At 40.1% G+C, this 25,831-nt stretch overlaps 2 protein-coding genes across 2 annotated transcripts; both read left to right on the top strand.

The window, feature by feature from the left end:
* The first annotated feature begins 3,803 nt into the window (after window positions 1-3,803).
* LOC6634476 (lysosomal aspartic protease) lies at window positions 3,804-4,984 on the top strand. The gene has a single exon (XM_002058211.3). The coding sequence runs from the start codon at window positions 3,825-3,827 to the stop codon at window positions 4,947-4,949; it is 1,125 nt and encodes a 374-aa protein (XP_002058247.1). The 5' UTR covers window positions 3,804-3,824; the 3' UTR covers window positions 4,950-4,984.
* A 1,979-nt stretch (window positions 4,985-6,963) lies between these two features.
* On the top strand, window positions 6,964-8,168 carry LOC6634477 (lysosomal aspartic protease). The gene has a single exon (XM_002058212.4). The coding sequence runs from the start codon at window positions 6,985-6,987 to the stop codon at window positions 8,101-8,103; it is 1,119 nt and encodes a 372-aa protein (XP_002058248.1). The 5' UTR covers window positions 6,964-6,984; the 3' UTR covers window positions 8,104-8,168.
* The last annotated feature ends 17,663 nt before the right edge of the window (window positions 8,169-25,831 follow it).

Below are 25,831 nucleotides of genomic sequence, written 5' to 3'. Positions count from 1 at the left end.
GGCGCTTCTTCTCTGCCATGCGAACAGATATAGAGCTTCTCTGTCCGTTCGCCGGATCGGAGCACTATATCATATATATGCCATAAGAAGGATCTATCGCAAAGTAGATTGCTGTATGGAATAGTTTATTGCTTCCCAAGATATTTTGCTGCTTAAACTATGCCAAAGAATCGGTCGGGCCAAAATGGTTTTATTTATGACAAGATATTCTGTTTTCCAAATCAAGAGTATTAAAATTTCGACTTACTCACTTTCGGTTGTTTTTTTTTTTTTTGTTGACCATTTCGTAGTTAGCCATTGAATTTATTATTGAAGCCAATCGCAGTATTTTATTGTTTGGCCAGGCAAACAAGCTAACTTCTGCACCTCAATTCGCAGCGCTCTGTTCGAAGTTAAGAAAAGTTGAAGCCGAAGCCGAAATATTCAGCTGGTGCATTGGCTGGTGTCGGGTGCGTTATCAGGCTCGGCTCCACCTACAAAGCGCCCATGGCTACCGACCTGGCTTGGATCGTATCGCTGCGCAACAACAACTCTTTGCTTGGCTGGGCTGGAGGGGCTGGAGAGGGGTTTGGGTGGATCATTTCACATGCAAAACAATAATCAAATGCCGACCGGCCATTCCATTTAAAACGTGTTAAAGAGGCATCTCCGCAGCGAGCCGGCCGTTTGCAACAATATGAAGAGACCGCCCGCAACCCCACTCCCTTCCTCAGCCACCGTCTGCTCCTTTGTACACACGCCTACACTGTGCAACGCCCAGGCTTATTTGATTTTAGACGCGTTCATCGCAAGCCCAGCGGCACTTTAGCTCTTTGGCCTGGCGATTGGGTTTCGGGTTTCGGGTTGCGTTTTGAATTTATGATGTGATTTCGATCATTTGACATAATCTATTTAGCGTACGCGCATTGCAGCGTGCCGCCTGCCACAAAAGCTGGTCAACTCCTCTGCGATTGCTGGGCAATCGGGCTTGCAACGTGCTCTGCCTGGCATTGGGGGCATAATTTGTAATGAGATAATTTTATTTGCTTTGTGCACTCGTTGCTTGCATCCTCCAAAGTCAAGTTGATGCCCGCCCTCCTGCGGCACGCTGTGCTGTGTCTGTGCTGTGCTGTGCTGTGTCTGTGCGTGCGGCATTGCTGGTTAGTGCATCGCATGCGAATGATATAGAAGCTATCATAACTCTAAGCGATTGCCAGAGTTAAGTAATTTTTAACAGACATAATTGAATTCTAGTGTTAACTACTCTATGATGCCTCTAAATCCAATAAAATATTGAGTATGGGTTACGTTTGCTTACAGCTTAAGATTGCTTGGAAATTGTTTAAAAATTGATTAAAAGGAAAATATATTCCAGATGAGTCAAATATTTATAATATTATCGATAAATATCGATTTTCAGATATGCTTATCTCAGCACAACTCGAGAATTCTAAATGTAAGATTGCTTGGAATTTGTTTAAAAGTTGATTTAAATAGATATATGAATGGGGGTACTCCTTGTGGCCGTGCAGTGCGAATTTGTTGCCGACAATCGATAATCGATTCTGCTGTTTCCAAGCAATCGATAAGGAATCGATATCGAAATCATGTTTATTGAGCAAATCTTTTGGGTTTTAAGAGCTAGAGTCTACCTTTCCCCTGCCACAACCTGAACTGAATGTCCAGGGTATCCTCTAGTCGTGCACTTCCGACTAGAGCACCATTGACTTGCTTCTTTCTCTTTGCCAAATAAAAATCACCTTTGGAACGAAATTGGCTAGAATTGGCTCTGCATAGTCAACTGTTTGCGTCAGCGGCAAATGTCGATCAATCAAATTTGCAATTGAATCAAACCTAACCTCAAATGAAAATTAAACAGAAATATGATATATCTATCATTATTTTCATCATAATCATTCGAATCGTGTTGCTTGGGATCATACGTTAAAGTTCTTGTTGTTTTTGTCTTGATATATATATAAGAATATTGCTTTGGCTTTTGTTTTTCTTATTGTTTATCAAGTTCCATGTTTAGATTTGACTTGCGCCCATTTTTATATATCTCTCTATTGATAGGCACCATATCTCAAGTACGCATTTTATATTAATAGAATTAACTAAAGTATTTCTTTTTTCATAAATTTTTGGTTAATAGAAACGAGTCATGGTCCGATAAACTCCCTAGAGGGCCCGACTCAGGGATACCCTAAACCTGCTTCTACTTTGTCTAGGGAAGCTATAGATGCTTGATCTGTATATACTAATCTATGTTAGCTGTGGTTCTTAAGACCCAAGAGACGGGCAGACAGACGGCCTTGGCTAGTTTGACTCGGTCATTGATGCTGTTACATACATTTGCACGCAGCCAGTATACCCTTCATCCCATTTTCAAGGGGTTTGGGGTATACAAAAAGAGATAATAAAACTATTTTACAAACATCTAATAGTTTAGACCTTAAGGGGTTTGGCGCAATGCCAGCGATATGATTAAAGTCTGATAAGTTTGCCATCAGAGCAAAGTTTAAGCACTTTCCTATTTACTCTGCAAATGTTGTGCTCTTTATAAGGGAAACTTAGCTATGTGGGAACAGTTGACATCGGCATGAAATATATGCACATATGTTTCGGTTTAACACACAATATAAAATATATATATAAATATACATATTTGGTTTTTATTTAATATTTTTCATACCCTGTTTACAAAACTATATCTAGAAAAAAATGCCTACATTTATTCATTATTAATGAAGAATATGAAATTACAGGGTATTTGCCAGTCAGGCGTTTGCGATAATGGGGTTTTCTTGGAATTTCTTTAACAGATTAATATAAAAAACAAACAAAATCAGAAAAAAAAATCAAATTATTTGTGATAAGAAAGGAAGGAGGAACAAAATTAAAGAGTTTCTTTTGCATACAATAAAATAATATATAATAATAATTGAAAAATATATAAGAGGTGCAATTGGGCGATACCCTGTAATCGGTAATTACACCATCGCAATGAACTGATATAAACGAAAACAAATTTAATTTTTACATATGTGTAGATAACGCTTCGAGCACGAAGCCTAACAAAGAGTTCGTCAAGCAGGCAAAGCTTTGTGTAAACACGCCATGAATTCCAATATGTTTAGCGAGTCGAGCAAACACTTACAGCGTATCTGATAGTCGCGCCTATTAGTTAATCTTGCACTTTGTTTATTTAGCACAACGCGTTGCAATATTCAAAGAAAAACGCAACGCTTTGAAGTCTGTCGAGCACTTAAGACTTCAGACTGGAAAAACTATAACAAAGCCTTTAAAGCCTCGTTCCGATAACTAAAGAACTTGGCGAGAGACTAACAAGTGCAAGGGGTGGATTTTAGTTTAGAGAGCAGCCCATTTAAAATAATTATTGACATTTTCAACAAAAAGGTAGCAACTAATCAAAGAAAGTTTTTTAGGCTAATTTCAATAAAAGTTGCAACAAAGATGAAAGTTAGTAAATAGTAAGTTAAACAAAGAAAATCTCCGACTAAAAAGCCATTGAACTAGCATCTAAACTACAAACGCATCAATTGCCTACTTGAATTCCCCAAAAGTCTGTTGAGCTTAATTTTTTGATGACGTGCAGACCAGAAACTATAAATATATATATATATGTGTGTTTTGTGTCGATAAGCGTGCAATCGAAATCGTTAAAGATTATATATATGCACATTATCTCTGGCAGATCTGCTGTGATTTGATTGAGTTGCACGAGTTGCGCCTAGGCCAATATTGATAACAGATTTGGTATAAATAACAGCTCGAGCAGCTCTTAACAATTAGTCGAACTCAAGTAGGCAACCATTGAGAATATGTTAAAAGCAATCACAGTACTCGCTGTAGTCCTGGCCCTGGCCAGCGCCGAGCTACACCGTGTGCCGATCTACAAGCACGAGAACTTTGTCAAGACCCGTGAGAATGTCAAGGCCGAGGTGTCCTATCTGCGCGGCAAGTACAATCTGCCAAGCGCACGTAGCGAAAACGAGGAGGAGCTGTCCAACTCGATCAACATGGCCTACTATGGCGCCATCACGATTGGCACGCCCCCGCAGAGCTTTAAGGTGCTGTTCGATTCGGGCTCCTCGAACCTGTGGGTGCCGTCGAGCACATGCTGGTTCTTTGATGTGGCCTGCATGAACCACAACCAGTACGACCATGACAAATCCTCGACGTACACATCGAACGGCGAGAGCTTCTCGATTCAGTACGGTTCCGGCAGCCTGTCTGGGTTCCTTTCCACCGACACCGTCGATGTCAATGGGCTGGTGATCAAGAGCCAGACCTTTGCCGAGGCCACCTCTGAGCCGGGCACCAGCTTCAACAATGCCAAGTTCGATGGCATCCTGGGCATGGCCTATCAATCCCTTGCCGTGGACAACGTTGTCCCACCCTTCTACAACATGGTCTCTCAGGGTCTGGTCGATCAGTCTGTGTTCTCCTTCTATTTGGCACGCGACGGCACCTCCAGCCAGGGCGGTGAACTGATCTTTGGTGGCTCCGACTCGTCTCTGTACAGCGGCGACCTCACCTATGTGCCCATCTCCGAGCAGGGCTACTGGCAGTTCACCATGGCTGGCGCCAGCATTGACGGCCAGAGCTTGTGCGACAATTGTCAGGCTATTGCCGATACTGGCACCTCCCTACTGGTTGTGTCCGAAGCTGCCTACGACATCCTGAACAACGTGCTCAACGTTGACGAGAATGGTCTGGTGGACTGCTCCACTGTTGATAAGTTGCCGGTGCTCAATCTGAATATTGGTGGCGGCAAGTTCACCCTGGAGCCCGCTCAATACATCATCCAGTCCGATGGCCAGTGCCAGTCCAGCTTCGAGTATATGGGCACCGATTTTTGGATCTTGGGCGATGTCTTCATTGGAAAGTACTACACCGAGTTCGATTTGGGCAACAATCGCATTGGCTTTGCGCCCGTGGCCTAAGAATTCAAATAAACGAATCGAATTAATGCAATTAATTTCGTGGCATTCACTCCTGTTCATTAGATAAGTTGAGATGAGATGAGTATGAAATTACCATTTACTTGATAATTAATAGAATGTTGCAAGGTTCGAGGTACTCTTGAGCAGAATCTCAGTCTCAGCCTTAGTCCAAGCTTAGCTTGGCCTGAATAATGTTTTAGTTAGTGCCTATTTACGAGGGTTGGCTTTCGTTTAATCAGAAATTGGCTGAGGTCAAAAGCCTGAATATTTGCTTTCGCTGTTTCGGAGCGTTGTTTCTTTTAGAAATCAAAATTCGATTGCTTTCTATATGAGATCATGGACTTGGATGTTACGTTTTGGCGAGATATATGTGAATCAATGGGAATCTGCTTGGGCAGCTTCTATATAAGATACTTGAGTAGAACCCATAATAAGTAACATAATGTCTGCATATATTCATAAATTTGTATGTATATGAACTGTATATATTGTTGATCTTGTCGAACTTTCCATGTTTTCAAATTAAAGATTGAGACAGCGTGTCAAATATTTTATGAACTATCTTGAAAATATATATAAATATATGCATACAAAAATATATAAATATGTGTATATATATACTATGAAAATATATTTATATACTTTCTTTGAGAGATTCCCTAAGATTGTGATTAAGAATCTTATAATTCGCAACTAGTTTAAGTACAGTTTATAATAGGTACTTCACGTGACTATAATCTTAATATTCCATTTTAACATTATATAGGGAACTATCTTTAGCTACTTCCGGAAGATCTATTCGATTATCTGCAAATATTTGGTTTTCTTAATACGCTCGACCTACAAATTATAATATATATTATTGTTTGTTTGTCCATTTATTCTTTTTATTAGCTTATTTGTTGTTACGTTGTTTTAGCAATTTAACCTAGCTTTACAATAAGAAGTTTAACATAAATAACTTTAATTATTAAGTCTCATACGTTGTTCTTAGATTAAAAGACATTTATTCATGTTCCCGGCTTGGTAGTTCGATGCGATGGATGCTGTGAAGTTTACTTCGCTTTCTTTTGCAAAGCCTTCTTGCCAATAGATTGGGGTGATCAGAGAGGAACCTTAAGGAACCTTAGAGAACCCTTGCCAGGGCCCGTTTGCAGATGTACCAAGGTGCCCCAGTACCTAGTCTGAGACCCTTGACTTGACGCTGTTCCATAGCGGAGTGTAGAATTTTATACAGCAGATTCTTTTTGAGGAAGAGGAAGCCTACGGCAGCTTGATTTTTGACTTTATTGACACTATGTATTAAATTCATCGAATTAAGTTCGACTGTTCTATATGATCTCGACTTTCTCTTGAGCTAACGCGTTGAAACTTTATACAAAAGTTGCTCTTAGCTGGAGACAGGGCATATTATCCAAAATGTCCAGATCGGAGCACTATATTATATAGAAGCATAAGCACGATCGTTCGTAAATTGAGTTGAATAAAAGATTTCCAAACTTTTCTTTTCATAGTTCGTAGTTTTGATAATTAAATAAGAATTCGCTGTTTTTTTATAGTTTTTCATGTAAAAATGAAATTTTGTAATGCAATATATTTTTTTTTTGTGTTTTTTTTTTTTTTTTTGTCAACAAGCGACTTGTGCCTTGAAAAGTCACAGACGATCAGTTTTAAAGATCAGATTAGGATGTCTTTAAATCGTTTGACAAGTTTGGGAAGCTCACGCTGATTAGCCAAATACGTACACAGCTGCAACTGCTTTGGCAGTTTTCCCAAACTCGAGTGTTACACAGATATCTCGCGATTAAGTCGGCCATAACTAATGCCCACTTCAGCGGTTTTTTGGAATCAGAATCGCCTCGGCATCGAGTGCGATTGTCCAGCCAATCCCAGCTGGTAGATAATTGGGCAATCGACTGCCCCAACTGGCAGATATTAACAATCTTATCTAGCGTAGATAGCCGCAATTGGTATAAATATCAGCCCGAGCAGCTCTTAACAATTAGTCGAACTCGAGTAGACAACCATTTAAAATATGTTAAAAACAATCACAGTACTCGCTGTGGTCCTGGCCCTGGCCAGCGCCGAGCTGCACCGTGTGCCCGTCCTGAAGCAGGAGAACTTTGTGAAGACTCGCGCCAATGTCAGGGCCGAGGTTTCCCATTTGCGTGCCAAGTATCGCCTGCCGACCGCACGTAGCGTCAACGAGGAGGATCTGTCCAATTCAATGAACATGGCCTACTATGGCGCCATCACGATTGGCACGCCCCCGCAGAGCTTTAAGGTGCTGTTCGATTCGGGCTCCTCGAACCTGTGGGTGCCCTCCAAGACCTGCTCCAGCTATGCCTGCGAGGTGCACAATCAGTATGACTCCAGCGCCTCCTCCACCTATCAAGCCAATGGCGAGAGCTTCTCCATTCAGTACGGCACCGGCAGCCTGTCCGGGATCCTTGCCACGGATATTGTGAATGTGAATGGCTTGTCTGTTGAAAGTCAGACCTTTGCCGAGGCCACCAATGAGCCGGGCACCAATTTCAACGATGCCAACTTCGACGGTATCCTCGGCATGGGCTACCAGTCAATTGCCCAGGACAATGTTGTGCCACCTTTCTACAACATGGTCTCCCAGGGTCTGGTCGATCAGTCTGTGTTCTCCTTCTATTTGGCTCGCGACGGCACCTCCAGCCAGGGCGGTGAATTGATCTTTGGTGGCTCCGACTCGTCTCTGTACAGCGGCGACCTCACCTATGTGCCCATCTCCGAGCAGGGCTACTGGCAGTTCACCATGGCTGGCGCCAGCATTGACGGCCAGAGCTTGTGCGACAATTGTCAGGCTATTGCCGATACTGGCACCTCTCTAATTGTGGCACCTGCCAATGCCTACATGCAGCTCAACGATATTCTCAATGTTGATGATCAGGGTCTGGTCGACTGCTCCAGCGTCAGCTCAATGCCTGTGATCACGTTCAACATTGGTGGCACCAACTTTGATCTGGAGCCCGCTCAATACATCATCCAGTCCGATGGCGAGTGCCAGTCCAGCTTCGAGTATATGGGCACCGATTTCTGGATCTTAGGCGATGTCTTCATTGGACAGTACTACACCGAGTTCGATTTGGGCAACAATCGCATTGGCTTTGCGCCCGTGGCCTAAACAGAACAACCGGCCCTACCCTCCCCTTCCTCCCTTTACAAATAAAGTGATTTCATAGAGCATTATCTGGAGTTAGTATCAATTATAATCGAATCGTAATATTTTGTAATATTATTTTTCTTTTATTATTATCAATTCTTTGGCTCGAACGGAACTATTTTGATTTCTATTGTTCGTAGTTGCATGTTTTATCGTTTCCCCTATCTGTTAGATAGCGGTATATTTTTATTTGCGAGCTACGGCACGTGTTTCGCAATGCCCTCAATTAGCCTCAAATATTCTATATGGACATAACTCAAAATATCCCACTCCCATAACTTGGTCAAAACTTTTTTCACGAGGTTTAGTTTTTTGTTCATGGTTTGGCCCCTTGATTAATTTGGCATTTAAATCTGTGAGCGATTTTTTTGTCCAAATTCATGTCAAATTTTACCCTGGACTTGGATCAATCCTCATATGGGTCAAACTTAGGACATGGGTGAACATTTCCCATGCTCATAACTCGGTCAAAACTCAACCGATTTTCACGAGGTTTAGTATTTTATTCATGGTTTAAGCTCTAAATCAATTTGACATTTAAAGGTGGGAGCGATTTTTTTGGTCCAAATTCATGTCAAGTTTTACCCTGGACTTGGATCAATCCTCATATGGGTCAAACTTAGGACATGGGTGAACATTTCCCATGCTCATAACTCGGTCAAAACTCAACCGATTTTCACGAGGTTTAGTTTTTTATTCATGGTTTGACCTCTTAATCAATTTGGCATTTAAATCTGGAAGCGTTTTTTTTGGTCCAAATTCATGTCAAAATTTTACCCTGGGCTTGGATCAATCCTCATATGGGTCAAACTCGGACATGGGTGAACATTTCCCATGCTCATAACTCGGTCAAAACTCAACCGATTTTCACGAGGTTTAGTTTTTTATTCATGGTTTGACCCCTAGATCAATTTGGGATTTAAGTTTGGGGACGTTATTTTTGGTCCAAATTCATGTCAAATTTTACCCTGGTTTAGTTTTTTATTCATGGTTTGACCCCTAGATCAATTTGGGATTTAAGTTTGGGGACGTTATTTTTGGTCCAAATTCATGTCAAATTTTACCCTGGACTTGGATCAATCCTCATATGGGTCAAACTTAGGACATGGGTGAACATTTCCCATGCTTATAACTCGGTCAAAACTCAACCGATTTTGACGAGGATTAGTTTTTTATTCATGGTTTTGCCCCTAGATCAATTTGGCATTTAAGTTTGGGGACCCTATTTTTGGTCCAAATTCATGTCAAATTTTAGCCTGGACTTGGATCAATCCTCATATGGGTCAAACTTAGGACATGGGTGAACATTTCCCATGCTCATAGCTCGGTCAAAACTCAACCGATTTTCACGAGGTTTAGTTTTTTATTCATGGTTTGGCCCCTAGATCAATTTGGCATTTAAGTTTGGGGACCTTATTTTTGGTCCAAATTCATGTCAAATTTTACCCTGGACTTGGATCAATCCTCATATGGGTAAACATGGGACATGGGTGAACATTTCCCATGCTCATAACTCGGTCAAAACTCAACCGATTTTCACGAGGTTTAGTTGTTTGATCATGATTTGGCCCCTAGTTCAATTTGGCATTTAAGTTTGGGGACCTTATTTTTGGTCCAAATTCATGTTAAATTTTACCCTGGACTTGGATCAATCCTCATATGGGTCAAACTTAGGACATGGGTGAACATTTCCCATGCTCATAACTCGGTCAAAACTCAACCGATTTTCACGAGGCTTAGTTTTTTGATCATGGCTTGACCTCTAAATCAATTTGGCATTTAAATCTGGGAGCGATTTTTTTGGTCCAAATTCATGTCAAATTTTACCCTGGACTTGGATCAGTCCTCATATGGGTCAAACTTAGGACATGGGTGAACATTTCCCATGCTCATAACTCGGTCAAAACTCAACCGATTTTCACGAGGCTTAGTTTTTTATTCATGGTTTGGCCCCTAGATCAATTTGGTATTTAAATCTGGAAGCGTTTTTTTTGGTCCAAATTCATGTCAAATTTTACCCTGGGCTTGGATCAATCCTCATATGGGTCAAACTTAGGACATGGGTGAACATTTCCCATGCTCATAGCTCGGTCAAAACTCAACCGATTTTCACGAGGTTTAGTTTTTTATTCATGGTTTGGCCCCTAGATCAATTTGGCATTTAAGTTTGGGGACCTTATTTTTGGTCCAAATTCATGTCAAATTTTACCCTGGACTTGGATCAATCCTCATATGGGTCAAACTTAGGACATGGGTGAACATTTCCCATGCTCATAACTCGGTCAAAACTCAACCGATTTTCACGAGGCTTAGTTTTTTATTCATGGTTTGGCATTTAAGTTTGGGGACCTTATTTTTGGTCCAAATTCATGTCAAATTTTACCCTGGACTTGGATCAATCCTCACATGGGTCATACTTAGGACATGGGTGAACATTTCCCATGCTTATAACTCGGTCAAAACTCAACCGATTTTGACGAGGATTAGTTTTTTATTCATGGTTTGGCCCCTAGATCAATTTGGCATTTAAGTTTGGGGACCTTATTTTTGGTCCAAATTCATGTCAAATTTTACCCTGGACTTGGATCAATCCTCATATGGGTCAAACTTAGGACATGGGTGAACATTTCCCATGCTCATAACTCGGTCAAAACTCAACCGATTTTCACGAGGTTTAGTTTTTTATTCATGGTTTGGCCCCTAGATCAATTTGGCATTTAAGTTTGGGGACCTTATTTTTGGTCCAAATTCATGTCAAATTTTACCCTGGACTTGGATCAATCCTCATATGGGTCAAACTTAGGACATGGGTGAACATTTCCCATGCTCATAACTCGGTCAAAACTCAACCGATTTTCATGAGGTTTAGTTTTTTGATCATGGTTTGACTCTAAATCAATTTGGCATTTAAATCTGGAAGCGATTTTTTTGGTCCAAATTCATGTCAAATTTTACCCTGGACTTGGATCAGTCCTCATATGGGTCAAACTTAGGACATGGGTGAACATTTCCCATGCTCATAACTCAGTCAAAACTCAACCGATTTTCACGAGGTTTAGTTTTTTGTTCATGGTTTGGCCCCTAGTTCAATTTGGCATTTAAATCTGGAAGCGATTTTTTTGGTCCAAATTCATGTCAAATTTTACCCTGGGCTTGGATCAATCCTCATATGGGTCAAACTTAGGACATGGGTGAACATTTCCCATGCTTATAACTCGGTCAAAACTCAACCGATTTTGACGAGGATTAGTTTTTTATTCATGGTTTGGCCCCTAGATCAATTTGGCATTTAAGTTTGGGGACCTTATTTTTGGTCCAAATTCATGTCAAATTTTACCCTGGACTTGGATCAATCCTCATATGGGTCAAACTTAGGACATGGGTGAACATTTCCCATGCTCATAACTCGGTCAAAACTCAACCGATTTTCACGAGGTTTAGTTTTTTATTCATGGTTTGGCCCCTAGATCAATTTGGCATTTAAGTTTGGGGACCTTATTTTTGGTCCAAATTCATGTCAAATTTTACCCTGGACTTGGATCAGTCCTCATATGGGTCAAACTTAGGACATGGGTGAACATTTCCCATGCTCATAACTCGGTCAAAACTCAACCGATTTTCACGAGGCTTAGTGTTTTATTCATGGTTTGGCCCCTAGATCAATTTGGCATTTAAGTTTGGGGACCTTATTTTTGGTCCAAATTCATGTCAAATTTTACCCTGGACTTGGATCAATCCTCATATGGGTCAAACTTAGGACATGGGTGAACATTTCCCATGCTCATAACTCGGTCAAAACTCAACCGAATTTCACGAGGTTTAGTTTTTTGATCATGGTTTGACCTCTAAATCAATTTGGCATTTAAATCTGGAAGCGATTTTTTTGGTCCAAATTCATGTCAAATTTTACCCTGGACTTGGATCAATCCTCATATGGGTCAAACTTAGGACATGGGTGAACATTTCCCATGCTCATAACTCGGTCAAAACTGAACCGATTTTCACGAGGTTTAGTTTTTTGTTCATGGTTTGGCCCCTAGATCAATTTGGCATTTAAGTTTGGGGACCTTATTTTTGGTCCAAATTCATGTCAAATTTTACCCTGGACTTGGATCAGTCCTCACATGGGTCAAACTTAGGACATGGGTGAACATTTCCCATGCTTATAACTCGGTCAAAACTCAACCGATTTTCACGAGGTTTAGTTTTTTGTTCATGGTTTGGCCCCTAGTTCAATTTGGCATTTAAATCTGGAAACGATTTTTTTGGTCCAAATTCATGTCAAATTTTACCCTGGGCTTGGATCAATCCTCATATGGGTCAAACTTAGGACATGGGTGAACATTTCCCATGCTCATAACTCGGTCAAAACTGAACCGATTTTCACGAGGTTTAGTTTTTTGTTCATGGTTTGGCCCCTAGATCAATTTGGCATTTAAGTTTGGGGACCTTATTTTTGGTCCAAATTCATGTCAAATTTTACCCTGGACTTGGATCAATCCTCATATGGGTCAAACTTAGGACATGGGTGAACATTTCCCATGCTCATAACTCGGTCAAAACTCAACCGATTTTCACGAGGTTTAGTTTTTTATTCATGGTTTGGCCCCTAGATCAATTTGGCATTTAAGTTTGGGGACCTTATTTTTGGTCCAAATTCATGTCAAATTTTACCCTGGACTTGGATCAATCCTCATATGGGTCAAACTTAGGACATGGGTGAACATTTCCCATGCTCATAACTCGGTCAAAACTGAACCGATTTTCACGAGGTTTAGTTTTTTGTTCATGGTTTGGCCCCTAGATCAATTTGGCATTTAAGTTTGGGGACCTTATTTTTGGTCCAAATTCATGTCAAATTTTACCCTGGACTTGGATCAATCCTCATATGGGTCAAACTTAGGACATGGGTGAACATTTCCCATGCTCATAACTCAGTCAAAACTCAACCGATTTTCACGAGGTTTAGTTTTTTGTTCATGGTTTGGCCCCTAGTTCAATTTGGCATTTAAATCTGGAAGCGATTTTTTTGGTCCAAATTCATGTCAAATTTTACCCTGGACTTGGATCAGTCCTCATATGGGTCAAACTTAGGACATGGGTGAACATTTCCCATGCTCATAACTCGGTCAAAACTCAACCGATTTTCACTAGGCTTAGTGTTTTATTCATGGTTTGGCCCCTAGATCAATTTGGCATTTAAGTTTGGGGACCTTATTTTTGGTCCAAATTCATGTCAAATTTTACCCTGGACTTGGATCAATCCTCATATGGGTCAAACTTAGGACATGGGTGAACATTTCCCATGCTCATAACTCGGTCAAAACTCAACCGAATTTCACGAGGTTTAGATTTTTATTCATGGTTTGGCCCCTAGATCAATTTGGCATTTAAGTTTGGGGACCTTATTTTTGGTCCAAATTCATGTCAAATTTTACCCTGGACTTGGATCAATCCTCATATGGGTCAAACTTAGGACATGGGTGAACATTTCCCATGCTCATAACTCGGTCAAAACTCAACCGATTTTCATGAGGTTTAGTTTTTTGATCATGGTTTGACCTCTAAATCAATTTGGCATTTAAATCTGGAAGCGATTTTTTTGGTCCAAATTCATGTCAAATTTTACCCTGGGCTTGGATCAATCCTCATATGGGTCAAACTTAGGACATGGGTGAACATTTCCCATGCTCATAACTCGGTCAAAACTGAACCGATTTTCACGAGGTTTAGTTTTTTGTTCATGGTTTGGCCCCTAGATCAATTTGGCATTTAAGTTTGGGGACCTTATTTTTGGTCCAAATTCATGTCAAATTTTACCCTGGACTTGGATCAATCCTCATATGGGTCAAACTTAGGACATGGGTGAACATTTCCCATGCTCATAACTCGGTCAAAACTCAACCGATTTTCACGAGGTTTAGTTTTTTATTCATGGTTTGGCCCCTAGTTCAATTTGGCATTTAAATCTGGAAGCGATTTTTTTGGTCCAAATTCATGTCAAATTTTACCCTGGACTTGGATCAGTCCTCATATGGGTCAAACTTAGGACATGGGTGAACATTTCCCATGCTCATAACTCGGTCAAAACTCAACCGATTTTCACTAGGCTTAGTGTTTTATTCATGGTTTGGCCCCTAGATCAATTTGGCATTTAAGTTTGGGGACCTTATTTTTGGTCCAAATTCATGTCAAATTTTACCCTGGACTTGGATCAATCCTCATATGGGTCAAACTTAGGACATGGGTGAACATTTCCCATGCTCATAACTCGGTCAAAACTCAACCGAATTTCACGAGGTTTAGATTTTTATTCATGGTTTGGCCCCTAGATCAATTTGGCATTTAAGTTTGGGGACCTTATTTTTGGTCCAAATTCATGTCAAATTTTACCCTGGACTTGGATCAATCCTCATATGGGTCAAACTTAGGACATGGGTGAACATTTCCCATGCTCATAACTCGGTCAAAACTCAACCGAATTTCACGAGGTTTAGTTTTTTATTCATGGTTTGGCCCCTAGATCAATTTGGCATTTAAGTTTGGGGACCTTATTTTTGGTCCAAATTCATGTCAAATTTTACCCTGGGCTTGGATCAATCCTCATATGGGTCAAACTTAGGACATGGGTGAACATTTCCCATGCTCATAACTCGGTCAAAACTCAACCGATTTTCATGAGGTTTAGTTTTTTGATCATGGTTTGACCTCTAAATCAATTTGGCATTTAAATCTGGAAGCGATTTTTTTGGTCCAAATTCATGTCAAATTTTACCCTGGACTTGGATCAGTCCTCATATGGGTCAAACTTAGGACATGGGTGAACATTTCCCATGCTCATAACTCAGTCAAAACTCAACCGATTTTCACGAGGCTTAGTTTTTTGTTCATGGTTTGGCCCCTAGTTCAATTTGGCATTTAGATCTGGAAGCGATTTTTTTGGTCCAAATTCATGTCAAATTTTACCCTGGGCTTGGATCAATCCTCATATGGGTCAAACTTAGGACATGGGTGAACATTTCCCATGCTCATAACTCGGTCAAAACTCAACCGATTTTCACGAGGTTTAGTTTTTTATTCATGGTTTGGCCCCTAGATCAATTTGGCATTTAAGTTTGGGGACCTTATTTTTGGTCCAAATTCATGTCAAATTTTACCCTGGACTTGGATCAATCCTCATATGGGTCAAACTTAGGACATGGGTGAACATTTCCCATGCTCATAACTCGGTCAAAACTCAACCGATTTTCACGAGGTTTAGTTTTTTATTCATGGTTTGGCCCCTAGATCAATTTGGCATTTAAGTTTGGGGACCTTATTTTTGGTCCAAATTCATGTCAAATTTTACCCTGGACTTGGATCAATCCTCATATGGGTCAAACTTAGGACATGGGTGAACATTTCCCATGCTCATAACTCGGTCAAAACTCAACCGATTTTCACGAGGTTTAGTTTTTTATTCATGGTTTGGCCCCTAGATCAATTTGGCATTTAAGTTTGGGGACCTTATTTTTGGTCCAAATTCATGTCAAATTTTACCCTGGACTTGGATCAATCCTCATATGGGTAAACATGGGACATGGGTGAACATTTCCCATGCTCATAACTCAGTCAAAACTCAACCGATTTTCACGAGGTTTAGTTTTTTGTTCATGGTTTGGCCCCTAGTTCAATTTGGCATTTAAATCTGGAAGCGATTTTTTTGGTCCAAATTCATGTCAAATTTTACCCTGGACTTGGATCAGTCCTCATATGGGTCAAACTTAGGACATGGGTGAACATTTCCCATGCTCATAACTCGGTCAAAACTCAACCGATTTTCACTAGGCTTAGTGTTTTATTCATGGTTTGGCCCCTAGATCAATTTGGCATTTAAGTTTGGGGACCTTATTTTTGGTCCAAATTCATGTCAAATTTTACCCTGGACTTGGATCAATCCTCATATGGGTCAAACTTAGGACATGGGTGAACATTTCCCATGCTCATAACTCGGTCAAAACTCAACCGAATTTCACGAGGTTTAGATTTTTATTCATGGTTTGGCCCCTAGATCAATTTGGCATTTAAGTTTGGGGACCTTATTTTTGGTCCAAATTCATGTCAAATTTTACCCTGGACTTGGATCAGTCCTCATATGGGTCAAACTTAGGACATGGGTGAACATTTCCCATGCTCATAACTCGGTCAAAACTCAACCGATTTTCACGAGGTTTAGATTTTTATTCATGGTTTGGCCCCTAGATCAATTTGGCATTTAAGTTTGGGGACCTTATTTTTGGTCCAAATTCATGTCAAATTTTACCCTGGGCTTGGATCAATCCTCATATGGGTCAAACTTAGGACATGGGTGAACATTTCCCATGCTCATAACTCGGTCAAAACTCAACCGATTTTCATGAGGTTTAGTTTTTTGATCATGGTTTGGCCCCTAGTTCAATTTGGCATTTAGATCTGGAAGCGATTTTTTTGGTCCAAATTCATGTCAAATTTTACCCTGGACTTGGATCAATCCTCATATGGGTCAAACTTAGGACATGGGTGAACATTTCCCATGCTCATAACTCGGTCAAAACTCAACCGAATTTCACGAGGTTTAGATTTTTATTCATGGTTTGGCCCCTAGATCAATTTGGCATTTAAGTTTGGGGACCTTATTTTTGGTCCAAATTCATGTCAAATTTTACCCTGGACTTGGATCAATCCTCATATGGGTCAAACTTAGGACATGGGTGAACATTTCCCATGCTCATAACTCGGTCAAAACTCAACCGAATTTCACGAGGTTTAGATTTTTATTCATGGTTTGGCCCCTAGATCAATTTGGCATTTAAGTTTGGGGACCTTATTTTTGGTCCAAATTCATGTCAAATTTTACCCTGGACTTGGATCAATCCTCATATGGGTCAAACTTAGGACATGGGTGAACATTTCCCATGCTCATAACTCGGTCAAAACTCAACCGATTTTCACGAGGTTTAGTTTTTTATTCATGGTTTGGCCCCTAGATCAATTTGGCATTTAAGTTTGGGGACCTTATTTTTGGTCCAAATTCATGTCAAATTTTACCCTGGACTTGGATCAATCCTCATATGGGTCAAACTTAGGACATGGGTGAACATTTCCCATGCTCATAACTCGGTCAAAACTGAACAGATTTTCACGAGGTTTAGTTTTTTGTTCATGGTTTGGCCCCTAGATCAATTTGGCATTTAAGTTTGGGGACCTTATTTTTGGTCCAAATTCATGTCAAATTTTACCCTGGACTTGGATCAATCCTCATATGGGTCAAACTTAGGACATGGGTGAACATTTCCCATGCTCATAACTCAGTCAAAACTCAACCGATTTTCACGAGGTTTAGTTTTTTGTTCATGGTTTGGCCCCTAGTTCAATTTGGCATTTAAATCTGGAAGCGATTTTTTTGGTCCAAATTCATGTCAAATTTTACCCTGGACTTGGATCAGTCCTCATATGGGTCAAACTTAGGACATGGGTGAACATTTCCCATGCTCATAACTCGGTCAAAACTCAACCGATTTTCACTAGGCTTAGTGTTTTATTCATGGTTTGGCCCCTAGATCAATTTGGCATTTAAGTTTGGGGACCTTATTTTTGGTCCAAATTCATGTCAAATTTTACCCTGGACTTGGATCAATCCTCATATGGGTCAAACTTAGGACATGGGTGAACATTTCCCATGCTCATAACTCGGTCAAAACTCAACCGAATTTCACGAGGTTTAGATTTTTATTCATGGTTTGGCCCCTAGATCAATTTGGCATTTAAGTTTGGGGACCTTATTTTTGGTCCAAATTCATGTCAAATTTTACCCTGGACTTGGATCAATCCTCATATGGGTCAAACTTAGGACATGGGTGAACATTTCCCATGCTCATAACTCGGTCAAAACTCAACCGAATTTCACGAGGTTTAGTTTTTTATTCATGGTTTGGCCCCTAGATCAATTTGGCATTTAAGTTTGGGGACCTTATTTTTGGTCCAAATTCATGTCAAATTTTACCCTGGGCTTGGATCAATCCTCATATGGGTCAAACTTAGGACATGGGTGAACATTTCCCATGCTCATAACTCAGTCAAAACTCAACCGATTTTCACGAGGCTTAGTTTTTTGTTCATGGTTTGGCCCCTAGTTCAATTTGGCATTTAGATCTGGAAGCGATTTTTTTGGTCCAAATTCATGTCAAATTTTACCCTGGGCTTGGATCAATCCTCATATGGGTCAAACTTAGGACATGGGTGAACATTTCCCATGCTCATAACTCGGTCAAAACTCAACCGATTTTCACGAGGTTTAGTTTTTTATTCATGGTTTGGCCCCTAGATCAATTTGGCATTTAAGTTTGGGGACCTTATTTTTGGTCCAAATTCATGTCAAATTTTACCCTGGACTTGGATCAATCCTCATATGGGTCAAACTTAGGACATGGGTGAACATTTCCCATGCTCATAACTCGGTCAAAACTCAACCGATTTTCACGAGGTTTAGTTTTTTATTCATGGTTTGGCCCCTAGATCAATTTGGCATTTAAGTTTGGGGACCTTATTTTTGGTCCAAATTCATGTCAAATTTTACCCTGGACTTGGATCAATCCTCATATGGGTCAAACTTAGGACATGGGTGAACATTTCCCATGCTCATAACTCGGTCAAAACTCAACCGATTTTCACGAGGTTTAGTTTTTTATTCATGGTTTGGCCCCTAGATCAATTTGGCATTTAAGTTTGGGGACCTTATTTTTGGTCCAAATTCATGTCAAATTTTACCCTGGACTTGGATCAATCCTCATATGGGTAAACATGGGACATGGGTGAACATTTCCCATGCTCATAACTCAGTCAAAACTCAACCGATTTTCACGAGGTTTAGTTTTTTGTTCATGGTTTGGCCCCTAGTTCAATTTGGCATTTAAATCTGGAAGCGATTTTTTTGGTCCAAATTCATGTCAAATTTTACCCTGGACTTGGATCAGTCCTCATATGGGTCAAACTTAGGACATGGGTGAACATTTCCCATGCTCATAACTCGGTCAAAACTCAACCGATTTTCACTAGGCTTAGTGTTTTATTCATGGTTTGGCCCCTAGATCAATTTGGCATTTAAGTTTGGGGACCTTATTTTTGGTCCAAATTCATGTCAAATTTTACCCTGGACTTGGATCAATCCTCATATGGGTCAAACTTAGGACATGGGTGAACATTTCCCATGCTCATAACTCGGTCAAAACTCAACCGAATTTCACGAGGTTTAGATTTTTATTCATGGTTTGGCCCCTAGATAAATTTGGCATTTAAGTTTGGGGACCTTATTTTTGGTCCAAATTCATGTCAAATTTTACCCTGGACTTGGATCAATCCTCATATGGGTCAAACTTAGGACATGGGTGAACATTTCCCATGCTCATAACTCGGTCAAAACTCAACCGAATTTCACGAGGTTTAGTTTTTTATTCATGGTTTGGCCCCTAGATTAATTTGGCATTTAAGTTTGGGGACCTTATTTTTGGTCCAAATTCATGTCAAATTTTACCCTGGACTTGGATCAGTCCTCATATGGGTCAAACTTAGGACATGGGTGAACATTTCCCATGCTCATAACTCGGTCAAAACTGAACCGATTTTCACGAGGTTTAGTTTTTTGTTCATGGTTTGGCCCCTAGATCAATTTGGCATTTAAGTTTGGGGACCTTATTTTTGGTCCAAATTCATGTCAAATTTTACCCTGGGCTTGGATCAATCCTCATATGGGTCAAACTTAGGACATGGGTGAACATTTCCCATGCTCATAACTCGGTCAAAACTCAACCGATTTTCATGAGGTTTAGTTTTTTGATCATGGTTTGGCCCCTAGTTCAATTTGGCATTTAGATCTGGAAGCGATTTTTTTGGTCCAAATTCATGTCAAATTTTACCCTGGACTTGGATCAATCCTCATATGGGTCAAACTTAGGACATGGGTGAACATTTCCCATGCTCATAACTCGGTCAAAACTGAACCGATTTTCACGAGGTTTAGTTTTTTGTTCATGGTTTGGCCCCTAGATCAATTTGGCATTTAAGTTTGGGGACCTTATTTTTGGTCCAAATTCATGTCAAATTTTACCCTGGGCTTGGATCAATCCTCATATGGGTCAAACTTAGGACATGGGTGAACATTTCCCATGCTCATAACTCAGTCAAAACTCAACCGATTTTCACGAGGTTTAGTTTTTTGTTCATGGCTTGGCCCCTAGTTCAATTTGGCATTTAGATCTGGAAGCGATTTTTTTGGTCCAAATTCATGTCAAATTTTACCCTGGACTTGGATCAATCCTCATATGGGTCAATCTTAGGACATGGGTGAACATTTCCCATGCTCATAACTCGGTCAAAACTGAACCGATTTTCACGAGGTTTAGTTTTTTCTTCATGGTTTGGCCCCTAGTTCAATTTGACATTTAAATCTGGGAGCGATTTTTTTGGTCCAAATTCATGTCAAATTTTACCCTGGGCTTGGATCAATCCTCATATGGGTCAAACTTAGGACATGGGTGAACATTTCCCATGCTCATAACTCGGTCAAAACTCAACCGAATTTCACGAGGTTTAGTTTTTTATTCATGGTTTGGCCCCTAGATCAATTTGGCATTTAGATCTGGAAGCGATTTTTTTGGTCCAAATTCATGTCAAATTTTACCCTGGACTTGGATCAATCCTCATATGGGTCAAACTTAGGACATGGGTGAACATTTCCCATGCTCATAACTCGGTCAAAACTCAACCGATTTTCACGAGGTTTAGTTTTTTGTTCATGGTTTGGCCCCTAGATCAATTTGGCATTTAAGTTTGGGGACCTTATTTTTGGTCCAAATTCATGTCAAATTTTACCCTGGGCTTGGATCAATCCTCATATGGGTCAAACTTAGGACATGGGTGAACATTTCCCATGCTCATAACTCGGTCAAAACTCAACCGATTTTCACGAGGTTTAGATTTTTATTCATGGTTTGGCCCTTAGTTCAATTTGGCATTTAAATCTGGAAGCGATTTTTTTGGTCCAAATTCATGTCAAATTTTACCCTGGGCTTGGATCAATCCTCATATGGGTCAAACTTAGGACATGGGTGAACATTTCCCATGCTCATAACTCGGTCAAAACTGAACCGATTTTCACGAGGTTTAGTTTTTTCTTCATGGTTTGGCCCCTTTTTCAATTTGACATTTAAATCTGGGAGCGATTTTTTTGGTCCAAATTCATGTCAAATTTTACCCTGGACTTGGATCAATCCTCATATGGGTCAATCTTAGGACATGGGTGAACATTTCCCATGCTCATAACTCGGTCAAAACTCAACCGAATTTCACGAGGTTTAGTTTTTTATTCATGGTTTGGCCCCTAGATCAATTTGGCATTTAAGTTTGGGGACCTTATTTTTGGTCCAAATTCATGTCAAATTTTACCCTGGACTTGGATCAATCCTCATATGGGTCAAACTTAGGACATGGGTGAACATTTCCCATGCTCATAACTCGGTCAAAACTCAACCGATTTTCACGAGGTTTAGATTTTTATTCATGGTTTGGCCCTTAGTTCAATTTGGCATTTAAATCTGGAAGCGATTTTTTTGGTCCAAATTCATTGGACTTGGATCAATCCTCATATGGGTCAAACTTAGGACATGGGTGAACATTTCCCATGCTCATAACTCGGTCAAAACTCAACCGATTTTCACGAGGTTTAGTTTTTTGTTCATGGTTTGGCCCCTAGTTCAATTTGGCATTTAAATCTGGAAGCGATTTTTTTGGTCCAAATTCATGTCAAATTTTACCCTGGGTTTGGATCAATCCTCATATGGGTCAAACTTAGGACATGGGTGAACATTTCCCATGCTCATAACTCGGTCAAAACTGAACCGATTTTCACGAGGTTTAGTTTTTTCTTCATGGTTTGGCCCCTAGATCAATTTGGCATTTAAATCTGGAAGCGATTTTTTTGGTCCAAATTCATGTCAAATTTTACCCTGGACTTGGATCAATCCTCATATGGGTCAAACTTAGGACATGGGTGAACATTTCCCATGCTCATAACTCGGTCAAAACTGAACCGATTTTCACGAGGTTTAGTTTTTTGTTCATGGTTTGGCCCCTAGATCAATTTGGCATTTAAGTTTGGGGACCTTATTTTTGGTCCAAATTCATGTCAAATTTTACCCTGGACTTGGATCAATCCTCATATGGGTCAAACTTAGGACATGGGTGAACATTTCCCATGCTCATAACTCGGTCAAAACTCAACCGATTTTGACGAGGATTAGTTTTTTATTCATGGTTTGGCCCCTAGTTCAATTTGGCATTTAAATCTGGGAGCGATTTTTTTGGTCCAAATTCATGTCAAATTTTACCCTGGACTTGGATCAGTCCTCATATGGGTCAAACTTAGGACATGGGTGAACATTTCCCATGCTCATAACTCGGTCAAAACTCAACCGATTTTCACGAGGTTTAGTTTTTTGTTCATGGTTTGGCCCCTAGTTCAATTTGGCATTTAAATCTGGAAGTGATTTTTTTGGTCCAAATTCATGTCAAATTTTACCCTGGGTTTGGATCAATCCTCATATGGGTCAAACTTAGGACATGGGTGAACATTTCCCATGCTCATAACTCGGTCAAAACTGAACCGATTTTCACGAGGTTTAGTTTTTTCTTCATGGTTTGGCCCCTAGATCAATTTGGCATTTAAATCTGGAAGCGATTTTTTTGGTCCAAATTCATGTCAAATTTTACCCTGGACTTGGATCAATCCTCATATGGGTCAAACTTAGGACATGGGTGAACATTTCCCATGCTCATAACTCGGTCAAAACTGAACCGATTTTCACGAGGTTTAGTTTTTTGTTCATGGTTTGGCCCCTAGATCAATTTGGCATTTAAGTTTGGGGACCTTATTTTTGGTCCAAATTCATGTCAAATTTTACCCTGGACTTGGATCAATCCTCATATGGGTCAAACTTAGGACATGGGTGAACATTTCCCATGCTCATAACTCGGTCAAAACTCAACCGATTTTCTCGAGGTTTAGTTTTTTGATCATGGTTTGACCTCTAAATCAATTTGGCATTTAAATCTGGAAGCGATTTTTTTGGTCCAAATTCATGTCAAATTTTACCCTGGGTTTGGATCAATCCTCATATGGGTCAAACTTAGGACATGGGTGAACATTTCCCATGCTCATAACTCGGTCAAAACTGAACCGATTTTCACGAGGTTTAGTTTTTTCTTCATGGTTTGGCCCCTAGATCAATTTGGCATTTAAATCTGGAAGCGATTTTTTTGGTCCAAATTCATGTCAAATTTTACCCTGGACTTGGATCAATCCTCATATGGGTCAAACTTAGGACATGGGTGAACATTTCCCATGCTCATAACTCGGTCAAAACTGAACCGATTTTCACGAGGTTTAGTTTTTTGTTCATGGTTTGGCCCCTAGATCAATTTGGCATTTAAGTTTGGGGACCTTATTTTTGGTCCAAATTCATGTCAAATTTTACCCTGGACTTGGATCAATCCTCATATGGGTCAAACTTAGGACATGGGTGAACATTTCCCATGCTCATAACTCGGTCAAAACTCAACCGATTTTCACGAGGTTTAGTTTTTTGATCATGGTTTGACCTCTAAATCAATTTGGCATTTAAATCTGGAAGCGATTTTTTTGGTCCAAATTCATGTCAAATTTTACCCTGGACTTGGATCAATCCTCATATGGGTCAAACTTAGGACATGGGTGAACATTTCCCATGCTCATAACTCGGTCAAAACTGAACCGATTTTCACGAGGTTTAGTTTTTTCTTCATGGTTTGGCCCCTAGTTCAATTTGACATTTAAATCTGGGAGCGATTTTTTTGGTCCAAATTCATGTCAAATTTTACCCTGGGCTTGGATCAATCCTTATATGGGTCAAACTTAGGACATGGGTGAACATTTCCCATGCTCATAACTCGGTCAAAACTGAACCGATTTTCACGAGGTTTAGTTTTTTCTTCATGGTTTGGCCCCTTTTTCAATTTGGCATTTAAATCTGGAAGCGATTTTTTTGGTCCAAATTCATGTCAAATTTTACCCTGGGTTTGGATCAATCCTCATATGGGTCAAACTTAGGACATGGGTGAACATTTCCCATGCTCATAACTCGGTCAAAACTGAACCGATTTTCACGAGGTTTAGTTTTTTCTTCATGGTTTGGCCCCTAGATCAATTTGGCATTTAAATCTGGAAGCGATTTTTTTGGTCCAAATTCATGTCAAATTTTACCCTGGACTTGGATCAATCCTCATATGGGTCAAACTTAGGACATGGGTGAACATTTCCCATGCTCATAACTCGGTCAAAACTGAACCGATTTTCACGAGGTTTAGTTTTTTGTTCATGGTTTGGCCCCTAGATCAATTTGGCATTTAAGTTTGGGGACCTTATTTTTGGTCCAAATTCATGTCAAATTTTACCCTGGACTTGGATCAATCCTCATATGGGTCAAACTTAGGACATGGGTGAACATTTCCCATGCTCATAACTCGGTCAAAACTCAACCGATTTTCACGAGGTTTAGTTTTTTGATCATGGTTTGACCTCTAAATCAATTTGGCATTTAAATCTGGAAGCGATTTTTTTGGTCCAAATTCATGTCAAATTTTACCCTGGACTTGGATCAATCCTCATATGGGTCAAACTTAGGACATGGGTGAACATTTCCCATGCTCATAACTCGGTCAAAACTGAACCGATTTTCACGAGGTTTAGTTTTTTCTTCATGGTTTGGCCCCTAGTTCAATTTGACATTTAAATCTGGGAGCGATTTTTTTGGTCCAAATTCATGTCAAATTTTACCCTGGGCTTGGATCAATCCTTATATGGGTAAACATGGGACATGGGTGAACATTTCCCATGCTCATAACTCGGTCAAAACTCAACCGATTTTCACGAGGCTTAGTTTTTTATTCATGGTTTGGCCCCTAGATCAATTTGGCATCTAAGTTTGGGGACCTTATTTTTGGTCCAAATTCATGACAAATTTTACCCTGGACTTGGATCAATCCTCATATGGGTAAACATGGGACATGGGTGAACATTTCCCATGCTCATAACTCGGTCAAAACTCAACCGAATTTCACGAGGTTTAGTTTTTTGATCATGGTTTGACCTCTAAATCAATTTGGCATTTAAATCTGGAAGCGATTTTTTTGGTCCAAATTCATGTCAAATTTTACCCTGGACTTGGATCAATCCTCATATGGGTCAAACTTAGGACATGGGTGAACATTTCCCATGCTCATAACTCGGTCAAAACTGAACCGATTTTCACGAGGTTTAGTTTTTTCTTCATGGTTTGGCCCCTTTTTCAATTTGACATTTAAATCTGGGAGCGATTTTTTTGGTCCAAATTCATGTCAAATTTTACCCTGGGCTTGGATCAATCCTTATATGGGTAAACATGGGACATGGGTGAACATTTCCCATGCTCATAACTCGGTCAAAACTCAACCGATTTTCACGAGGCTTAGTTTTTTATTCATGGTTTGGCCCCTAGATCAATTTGGCATCTAAGTTTGGGGACCTTATTTTTGGTCCAAATTCATGACAAATTTTACCCTGGACTTGGATCAATCCTCATATGGGTAAACATGGGACATGGGT

Source organism: Drosophila virilis, chromosome X, assembly GCF_030788295.1.
Source record: "Drosophila virilis strain 15010-1051.87 chromosome X, Dvir_AGI_RSII-ME, whole genome shotgun sequence".
Taxonomy (NCBI): Eukaryota; Metazoa; Arthropoda; class Insecta; order Diptera; family Drosophilidae; genus Drosophila; species Drosophila virilis.
The sequence above is the reverse complement of the archived record's forward strand: the minus strand, read 5'-3'. Positions and strand labels throughout refer to the sequence as shown.

What these genes read in the sequence shown, in the direction of transcription:
- LOC6634476 (XM_002058211.3), top strand. Translation starts at nt 3,825, where the DNA reads ATGTTAAAAGCAATCACAGTACTCGCTGTAGTCCTGGCCCTGGCCAGC.
- LOC6634477 (XM_002058212.4), top strand. Translation starts at nt 6,985, where the DNA reads ATGTTAAAAACAATCACAGTACTCGCTGTGGTCCTGGCCCTGGCCAGC.